Source organism: Triticum dicoccoides, chromosome 1A, assembly GCF_002162155.2.
Source record: "Triticum dicoccoides isolate Atlit2015 ecotype Zavitan chromosome 1A, WEW_v2.0, whole genome shotgun sequence".
Classification (NCBI taxonomy): Eukaryota; Viridiplantae; Streptophyta; class Magnoliopsida; order Poales; family Poaceae; genus Triticum; species Triticum dicoccoides.
Window position 1 is genome coordinate 415,418,182 of NC_041380.1, and position 10,278 is coordinate 415,428,459.

Sequence of the window (10,278 nt, forward strand, 5' to 3'; positions counted from 1 at the left end):
TCTTTGCCTCTTGCATATCTTCGGGACTGAAAAATAGAACACCTCTCTTCTTCGGAGTTGGTTTAGGAATAAGATCATTAATTGGAGCAGGAGATGGCTCAGGAGCTGGCTCAGGAGGTGCCCAATTATTTTCATTTGTCAACATATTATTCAATAAAAGTTCAGCTTCATCCGGTGTTCTTTCCCTGAAAAGAGAACCAGCACAACTATTCAGGTAATCTCTGGAAGCATCGGTTAGTCCATTATAAAAGATATCAAGTATTTCAGGTTTCTTAAGAGGATGATCAGGCAAAGCATTAAGTAACTTGAGAAGCCTCCCCCAAGCTTGTGGGATTTAATTTGCATGAAGTTGTATATTTCCCTCAAAGCAGCTTGTTTCTTATGAGCAGGGAAATATTTAGCAGAGAAGTAATAAATCATATCCTGGGGACTACGCACATAACCAGGATCAAGAGAATTAAACCATATCTTAGCATCACCTTTTAATGAGAACGGAAATATTTTGAGTATATAAAAGTAACGCGATCTCTCATTATTAGTGAACAGGGCAGCTATATCATTTAACTACGTAAGATGTGCCACAACAGTTTCAGATTCATAGCCATAAAATGGATCAGATTCAACCAAAGTAATTATATCAGGATCAACAGAGAATTCATAATCTTTATCAGGAACACATATAGGTGAAGTAGCAAAAGCAGGGTCAGGTCTCATTTTATCTCTAAATGATTCTTTGTTCCATTTAATTAATAACCTCTTAAGCTCATATCTATCTTTGCAAGCAAAAATAGCGGCAGAAGATTCCATATCAAAAAGATAACCCTCAGGAATAATATGCATATTTTCATCATCACTGTCATCATCGTATTCAGATTCAATAATTTCTTTTTCTCTAGCCCTAGCAATTTGTTCATCAAGAAATTCACCAAGGGGCACAGTAGTATCAGGCATAGAAGCAGTTTCGTTATAAGTATCATGCATAGCAGAAGTGGCATCATCAATAACATGCGACATATCAGAACGCATAGCAGAAGCAGATGTAGGTGTCGCTAACTTACTCATAACAGAAGGTGAATCAAGTGCAGAGCTAGATGTCAGTTCCTTACCTCCCCTCATAGTTGAGGGATAGATCTTGGTTTTTGGATCTGTCAAGTTCTTCGTAGTGTCCAGCAGATATAAATCTCAAGTGACTCAAAGAATAGAGCTATGCTCCCCGACAACGGCGCCAGAAATTAGTCTTGATAACCCACAAGTATAGAGGATCGCAACAACTTTCGAGGGTAGAGTATTCAACCCAAATTTATTGATTCGACACAAGGGGAGCCAAAGAATATTCTCAAGTATTAGCAGCTGCGTTGTCAATTCAACCACACCTGGAAACTTAGTATCTGCAGCAAAATGTTTAGTAGCAAAGTAATATGATAGTGGTGGTAGCAGCAACAAAAGTAAAGACAGTAAAAGTAATATTTTTGGTTTTTTGTAGTGATTGTAACAATAGCAACGGGAAAGTAAATAAGCGTAAACCAGTATATGGAAAACTCGTAGGCACCGGATCAGTGATGGATAATTATGCCGGATGCAGTTCATCATGTAACAGTCATAACATAAGGTGACACAGAACTAGCTCCAATTCATCAATGCAATGTAGGCATGTATTCCGTATATAGTCATACGTGCTTATGGAAAAGAACTTGCATGACATCTTTTGTCCTACCCTCCCGTGGCAGCGAGGTCCTATTGGAAACTAAGGGATATTAAGGCCTCCTTTTAATAGAGAACCGGAACAAAGCATTAGCACATAGTGAATACATGAACTCCTCAAACTATGGTCATCACCGGGAGTGGTCCCGATTATTGTCACTTCGGGGTTGCCGGATCATAACACATAGTAGGTGACTATAGACTTGCAAGATAGGATCAAGAACTCACATATATTCATTAAAAGATAATAGGTTCAGATCTGAAATCATGGCACTCGGGCCCTAGTGACAAGCATTAAGCATAGCAAAGTCATAGCAACATCAATCTCAGAACATAATGGATACTAGGGATCAAACCCTAACAAAACTAACTCGATTACATGATAAATCTCATCCAACCTATCCCCGTCCAGCAAGCCTACGATGGAATTACTCACGCACGGCGGTGAGCATCATGAAATTGGTGATGGAGGATGGTTGATGATGACGACGACGACGAACCCCCCTCTCCGGAGCTCCGAACGGACTCCAGATCAACCCTTCCGAGAGGTTTAGGGCTTGGCGACGGCTCCGTATCGTAAAACGTGATGATTTCTTCTCTCTGATTTTTTTCTCATCGAAACTCAATATATGAAGGTGGAGTTGGAGTCGGAGACGCAATAGGGGGCCCACGAGGTAGGGGACGCGTCCTGGGGGGGCGCCCCCCACCCTCGTGAGAAGGTTGTGGGCCCCCTGGTCTTCATCTTTGGCGAGGATTTTTTTTTATTTTTTCTAAGATGTCCCGTGGATTTTCAGGCCATTCCAAGAATATTTGTTTTCTGCACATAAAACAACACCATGGTAATTCTGCTGAAAACAACGTCAGTCCGGGTTAGTTCCATTCAAATCATACAAGTTAGAGTCCAAAACAAGGGCAAAAATGTTTGGAAAAGTAGATACGATGGAGACGTATCAGGGGTGGAGATTCAGCGCTGGTGGAGTCCCCATTCCCCCGGTGCCCGACGTCGACGCACGCCCCGACCTCTTCCCGCTGAGGTTGATCGCGTGCGGGCGTCGCTGCCGGAGAAGCAGCGCACCCTCCCGCGGTACGCCGCTGACAACCACGCGTCGTGGGCGGCGTACTTTCAGCGCCGACAGGCGCAGCGGCTGGCGTCCACCAACGGGGCAACGATGGTGGGGGCGTCAAGAACAACGAGGGGCGCCGCCTATGGTGGGGCGCCCCCAGTTGCACGCTCCACAAGGTACTCCAGTACCTCGAGGGCGGCAATGACCCGCCGTTGGCATACCCTGCCGCGGCCGCCGCCCCGATCCCCCGCTGGAGCGCCGGGCAATGGATGCCCAGGAGGTTCGGCTCCTCCTCTCACTCCTCCTCCCACACCTCTTCCCACTCCTCCAGCTCGCCGGCGGTGTTCAACGTCAAGGCCGAACCCACGCAGCAGAGACGCCGCTCGGCCGGCGCACCCGCAACGCCCGCATCGTCATCAACAAGGGTGGCGGGCGCGCCTCCTCCTCGGCTTCTCCGCGCTACGTCAAACCGAAGACGGAGCCGGGGCTCGCCGCCGTGAAGACGGAGCCAGGGCTTGCCGGCGGCATTAAGGAGGAGCTCGACGACGCGACGGCCTTGAAGTGGGCACGTGACGACTGGGCGCGGACGAAGCTGGAGCGCCAGCGCCTCGCCTACGAGCGGTTCGAGGCTCGGCGCTGTGGCCGGGAAGAGGGAGGCGTCGTCGTCCTCGACGACAGCGACGATGACGCGCCGCCACCACCGGTCCACCAGGGCGACGCCGGGCAGGGGTCTAGCACGGGCGACCGTGTGAAGGAGGAGAAGGACGACGAGGACAACGGCGGCGGCGGAGGCGACGGCAGCGACTTCGCCTCTCTCGGTGCCTTATTCGGCCTGTAGTCACGTTTATTTATTTTTAAGTATTTTATCTATGTAAGAAACTATTTCAGTTCGCCGATGTAATGCACTGTTTCGCCGAAAATTTGTCCCCCAGGCTGATTTTACTGCCGGTCCGCCCCCACACGGCGATTTTTCGAGCCGCTTGGGGGGCCAACGGTCGGAGATTTTCTTAGAGTGGCATAAGAAAATTTGGAGAAAAAATACCTAGAGTGGCAAAAACAAAAACCTACAAAAAAATTATCTCTCCTAATAATTCCTGGCCCTACTCCGCACCGAGCTAAACCCTGAGACCGAAGAGGGGACAGGGGACGAAGCAATTTCATGACCCAAAGGATGCTGCGGTGTCTGTACACCCAGCGGCGGTGGGCGCACCGCCGGGGCGGCTTCGTCACCGGCGGCACTGGCTGGTCGCAGAAGGCCCGCCCAGCCGCCGTGATGGGCGCGAAGAAGTCGGAGTGGTGGGCGGTGGACGGCGAGCTGCACGAGATCGGGGAGGGCGTGCCACACCGCGAGCGCTTCGCCATTCCGCGCGACAACCTCCCGAACCGCCGACGCAAGCAGATGCGCGAGCAGTTCATGCGCCGCACGCGTCTCGTCCTCAAGGACTCGGTAATCACAGCCGCACCTAGCAAATATTCCGCGCCTCCCCACTTCTGACCGCTTGCTTGGCCTGTGGTAGCTGCTCCTTCAACCCTAGATTTATTTTTTCTGCTGTTAGGTGTTTATGTATGGCTGGTCGAAATGGGATGATTGCTCCGAGCGAAACCAACAAATTAGGTGAATCGTTAGTGGGGTATCCAATTGAAAGTTTGAAACGGGTTCCATTGGGATTTGGTGGCAGCGTCCCCATTTGCCTTCTTTTCTGTCAGACATACTGTTCATGTTTGATAGCAATGAACTAACATGGCCTTTCGACTCAGGATTTGGGCTCAAATTGACTGTGATTGGCTATTTTTTATATTCGTTTATGAATGATTTGGATGAGGTCGGATGAAACGATTTCTGCCGGTTGATTTTAGGCAGGACCCATTTAATGTTTGTTGGGAATTTTGTATGAGTTCCACCAGAATCAACTAAATTTGTTCCTCTATTATTAGAGATGATGTGGCCATTCTGGCACCTATCATGCACAAGTTTGGAACCATAGTATGTGCTTTAGAATGAGATGCAACTTGAGTTATAGAATGAAATGAACGACATGTGGTACTATTTGACCAAAACTTTTCCAGGCTCGTATAGTGCCTTTGCTTTGTTCCATAAGAAACAAAGAAATTCTGAAGCACATTATCCTGCTATAATTTAATCTGCTCTTGATAGTTAGATACCATGTTAACTGTGAGGACCACAGTTTTAAATAGCGCGCTATCTCAGTGCTATAGCGTTTGGAGGGGCATCACGTTATAGCGCCAATTTAGCGTGCTAACGCTTTGGCCGCTATTTGCCATAGCCTGCCATTTAGAACTTTGGTGAGGACATGTGCAAAACAAAGAACATGTTGCGTGTAGCAATTTCATGATCAATGCATGCTTTGGATGGGGACAAACAAACTGAACCAATTCTATAACGGAGGGCCAACGCATAACATAGGCTATGCTTAGTTGATTCTGGTGAGCCCTGTGTTAGTAAGTGCTTCCACTGGGGTGTTGCAGCCGCTGGTTCATATAAAATAATTTTCTAGCTGTTTGCGGCATGCCACAACCTTTAGTACAACATTGCTTGGTTTTTTACTAAACTTTGGCTACCACCACACCTCTTTTACTGATGTTGAGGTGTTTCTGTCTTGCAAGTTCACGTGGAGCCTTTTGCTTGGAGACCAACTTCATTAAAAATACGGGCACCTCAGAACTTTGTTTATACAAACAATAAGCCATACAGTCCCATTGTACTGTGGCTATTTCATGTTTCTGGATTCATGTTGTGTTCTTATCTCCATTCTATGTATTTTTGGATGAGATGTTTGTTTGGGATGCAATGTTCAACTTCCTTTTGCTGCTCATGTTTCATAGTAGTTGTTAATAGTAAAGGCCTTGTTTAGGATGCCTGATCCTTGCTGGGATCCTGACCTAACCCCTACCAACCCCCAATTCATTTTGGTTGGGATAGGGCTTGCCAAACAAGACCTAAGTTGAGACTTAAGATATCCAGGATCCAAGAGATAAGGAACCATTCATATCAATTTCATGTCTGGCTATCCCGAAGCACTTTACAAGATAATATGTAGTATTTAGACCAAATACCAATCCTAGTTTTGCACTACAACGTTCTCACTTTCCTTTCTCTGATGTTGTCCAATTGGAAAAGATGACTTGAGTGTTTAATTGTTATGTTTGTTTGGCTAGCTCCTGTACTGGATTGCTGTATTCAGGAATCAGCTGCTTAATTACATTTTTTTTACAACGGAGTTAATGCTAGCATCAATAAATGAAGGGAAACTTTTTCCTCCATTTTCATGTAATAGTTGTTGATATTATGTAGGTACATGACTATATTATGCAAAAGTTCGATCCTATTAGCGATTTCAAATACTTCCATTCACTTTCATATTATTAGACTTAACCATCACAAACTTACAGGAACATGAAACCTGGTGCAAAAAATATATGGAACTGTACCAAGAACTTAGAGAGAACTGGGAACGGTTGTACTGGGATGAAGGTTATTCAAAAAAGATTGCCGAAGATCGTGCTAATTATGACTCTGCTGAAGAAGATGATCTAGACTTCTCACCATACAGGTAGCAGACCCTGAATAGTTCTATAATTCATTTCACACTAATGAGCAAAGTTGGTCCCTCGAGTTTGGATAATAGGCCACTTTAGTCTTTTGATGTTTCCAATTTGGGTCACTCACAGACCCATGAGATAACATGACGGTGTTCATGCCACATAAGCACCCCTTCTATCCTAGTGCCCAAGTCATAGCATCTAATTTATTTGCTCAACTGTCAAAGGAGCCAGAGTTGACATCACTCTATATGTGGCTGATCTTCTTGTTTCCAAGTGTTGCAATATATTATACATTGCCATGAAAAAGTAATTTTGTAAAATTCAAATATCAGTTCCCATGTTCCATTTATGTGCTGATCATTATTGGATGCCTTGAACAGTGAGCTAGGAAAAATGGGTGCTGACGTTGGATGACAATGTGGCTGCCATGTCATCTCACAGATGTGTTCAGCCAAAATATAAATACCATGGACTGAACCGGCCCTTTCTAAACTTCAGTGATGTAGCTTTTCCAATTAATGAAAAGATGTGCACATGCCCCTCCCTCCCCCAGCTAATAAACTTGAAGAAACAACTTGGACATATATCTTGGAGTATATATTTTAATTGGTTTCTTTCAGGACATAACCCAAGTTTACTTAAATGTAATCATGTGATAAATATTGGGTAGAACTACAAACTTTGCACTTTCCTCTCATTATTCGATTATTGCAGCTTCCAAATGTTTAGCAATCTTTTCAACTAGTCATGAGTAGATTAGCGTCACAAATATATCTTCATTCAAGTGGTCTCATATATTCAATTTTATATTGCAGCAGGAGAAGGAGCTCCAGTGCAGAGCCAAACAAGGTATTTTATCTACTCTGTACTGTTGATACATGTTGCATGCCATTTTGTTATGCACAGGAACTTGAATGCTGTAGTGCAGCATGATTGCATGCTAATACTCCGGGCTTTTCTGATATTCTTCACATACTGCAAACCGTTAGGAGTCAGGCTGACAGAACCGTTGGAAAAAAACTGAGTAAACTGTTTCAGCTAATTATTTATGCTTACCAGAAGCTATTTTAGTTGGCAGCAGGAAAAGTACTTGAGCTGACAGATCTGTTGGAAAAAACCCGAGTAAACTGTTTCAGTGAATTATTTAGGCTTGCACCGAAAGCCCTTAAAGCTGGCAGTGGGAAAGCCACCTCGTTTTGCTGGGAATGTGTGGGAAAGCCAACTAGATTTTGTACTTGTTCGGGCATCTTAATTTGGCATACATCAGGTAACATGGAAACAGTAGTTGTGCTCTGTATGTTGGTCAGTCTTGACCTTGTACTATCTATTCTACTGGAAGTGCTGCCTAAAAGTACCATATTACCTTATGCTACCTGGATTTTGCTACAATTGAACAAAATCTAGCATGAACCATTAAAGAAAATAGAAATCCTCAGTGTACCTTCTTACACTCTCCCAGTTTTTCTCTCTTTAGGTTTATTCTCATATGCTCCAGGCGAATTGAGGCATAGACATGTCTTATCTCCACAAACTTTTGAATCCTCGGCGTGATAAGATTACCACCTAAAAATGCATATTGGTGAATGATCACGTAGCAAAGACCCAACAGAGTCTCAAGATAACCCGCTCTCCATACCTGCCAAACAGCCCACCTAGAACAGATGACAGAATTAACAGAGTTAATCAATGATTTGTTGTGTTTTGAAACCAACGAAACCAGTGACATGAACAAAGTGACCGTGTTTCCCTCTTTTTTTAATGCTGCTGCTGCTCCTGTTGTCTTCTTTGGACTGGCCTCCCTCTGTGACCCTAGTGTATGTGAGCACCCGCAGTCACAAAAACACTGAGCAGGACCTTTGCTCAAGTGTTTAAATCCAAATTAAATTATTAAGCTTAGTTTTCACTGTGCGTTGCTGAAGTTTATGTTTGGCTATGTCCATAGGTGCCAGTGTGGGTGCTTCAGTTGGACCATACAACTTCCTGATTGTGATGAGAGTTATTGGGAAATCTAATGTTGAATTAGTACACAACAAGCTAGTACATTGTTGCACCTCAGTTTACAAGGACGATTACACCTTGTTAATTTTGGAAATGGGGTAGTTTGAACTTTAAGGTTGTGGACGAAGATGATGCTATTGGCTTTGCACAAGAGTAATTGATGGTAGTAACTCGAATTACCATACCCCAGCACTGTGTATACCGTATAAACGGGGCTCTACCGGCATGGGTTTATACAGGGCCTATATAAAGGCGTCCATGATCCCGCAAGAGGGGCCAAGCAATCCAGAGCTCTTGAAACCCTAATGATCATGGTGCATATTGCCTAGATCGACCACCATTGCCCGTCGAGTTGCCTATCAACTTGCTGGATCTACTCTTTGTAACTGATATTAGTTGACATTGTACACTTTTCTCATATAATACCATCAAAGGCAGGAGCAGGGCTATTACCCACGCAAGCGGGGCCCAAACCTGGACATATCATGTTCTAGATCCCCTCGGTGACCTGAGGTGACGTTCCCGTGACTGCATAAATCACATGTGACTACCGTACTGCTGTCAGGCGTCGACAAATTATCCTCGACAATAATCATGGCTAAATGAATTAAATTGTCCAAACATTATGTATCTGTGTGACATTTGTGTAGCTTCCTGATCTGGATCTTCCATTTATCCTCAGTTCTTTGAGTATCTTTTGCCGCATCATTAAACAACCGTGTCAATGACACTACATTTGCGAGTCACAGGTGTTGTCACTTATAAGTTTGTACTGCAGGACCTTGGTTTTGGGGAAAGCAAACAGGGTGAAACATGGGAAAGGGTTACTCAAATTCGTGACAAGTTTGAGTATGACAGAGAAAGGAGAATGAGAGAGCGAGGTAAATATCATGTCTTGATGCTGGATTATTTTGTTTATCCTGTCATTATTGATTGGTTGCATAAAATTAAAAATTGCATGGTTCTTGTGAAATATCAATGGCTGCTCGACACCACAACCCTGCAAATTCTTTTTGCACTGTTAGGTAGTGTTGCATGTAAAGTTTCGTTGGTGTTTCTTTCCTGGAGCTTTTTTATCAGGTGTGTTTATTAATTTGCTCATCTACTGTCTCCCTATGATGCAGCGTTTGCTCCCATGAATATGGAGAACAATTTTGGCCAGCAGAACTGGAAAAGGCCAGAAGCCAGAACGAGTCAGGGTTTTCCTCGGCAAACATAGAAACTAAGTCTGGTCATGATTGGGTTTCATAAATCAAACTGGTCGGGGTTTCCAACGTGACCAAGTCCCTGAGATCAGCACTATTCGGATTTCCGAAAGGAATCAAGTTTCAGAAATCGGCAATATCCAAATTTCCGAAACCAGCTTGATGGAAACAATAAGTGATTTGGTGACCAGAGTCAAGTTTTAGCCAGCATGTTGCAATCCTGCGGGAACACTAAAAGGTGGTGCGCGATTGCCGAGTCTTTGTGCTTGCTGATTTCACACTTTTGTAATGCTAATTGAATTGAAAATGAGATGAGAAGTGATGACATGCTTTTATGTTCGTTGATGTAGTCGTACTACAGTTTAGCCTCGTCTGTCAAAATGAGATGAGTGTAACATAAGATACAGCTGCCCTATTTTGCCCTCGCGGCCTTGCCCAGCTCTTATCGTGAGACAGAATGGTTTTTACTCAATGCAGTCCAACAGTTCTATAATGCTGGAGCATTTCATTCACCCTTGATTGTGATGAGAATTGACATGTGCTAGTATCATGAGACAAGAATTATGGAACGGGGAGGGAGTACGATTTACCCCCTCCGTTCCTAAATACGTGAAGTCTTTTTTAGAGAATTCAATATGAACTACATACAGATGTATATAAACGTAGTTTAGAATGTAGTATATAGTTCATATTCACTTATTTTGCTCCGTATGTAGTCCATATTAAAATCTTTAAAAAGACTTATA

At 44.1% G+C, this 10,278-nt stretch overlaps 1 protein-coding gene across 2 annotated transcripts; it reads left to right on the plus strand.

Annotated features, from left to right (window-relative positions):
* The first annotated feature begins 3,887 nt into the window (after positions 1-3,887).
* Positions 3,888-10,044, plus strand: LOC119276644. Of its 2 annotated transcripts, none has more exons than XM_037557777.1 (5): positions 3,888-4,212; positions 6,177-6,337; positions 7,148-7,178; positions 9,106-9,208; positions 9,452-10,044. In XM_037557777.1, exons 1-5 carry the CDS (start codon positions 3,925-3,927, stop codon positions 9,544-9,546), a joined length of 678 nt encoding a protein of 225 aa, XP_037413674.1. In that variant the 5' UTR covers positions 3,888-3,924; the 3' UTR covers positions 9,547-10,044. The 2 variants fall into 2 exon arrangements, with proteins under 2 accessions (XP_037413674.1, XP_037413667.1); XM_037557770.1 differs by having other exon boundaries at positions 3,891-4,212; positions 7,145-7,178.
* The last annotated feature ends 234 nt before the right edge of the window (positions 10,045-10,278 follow it).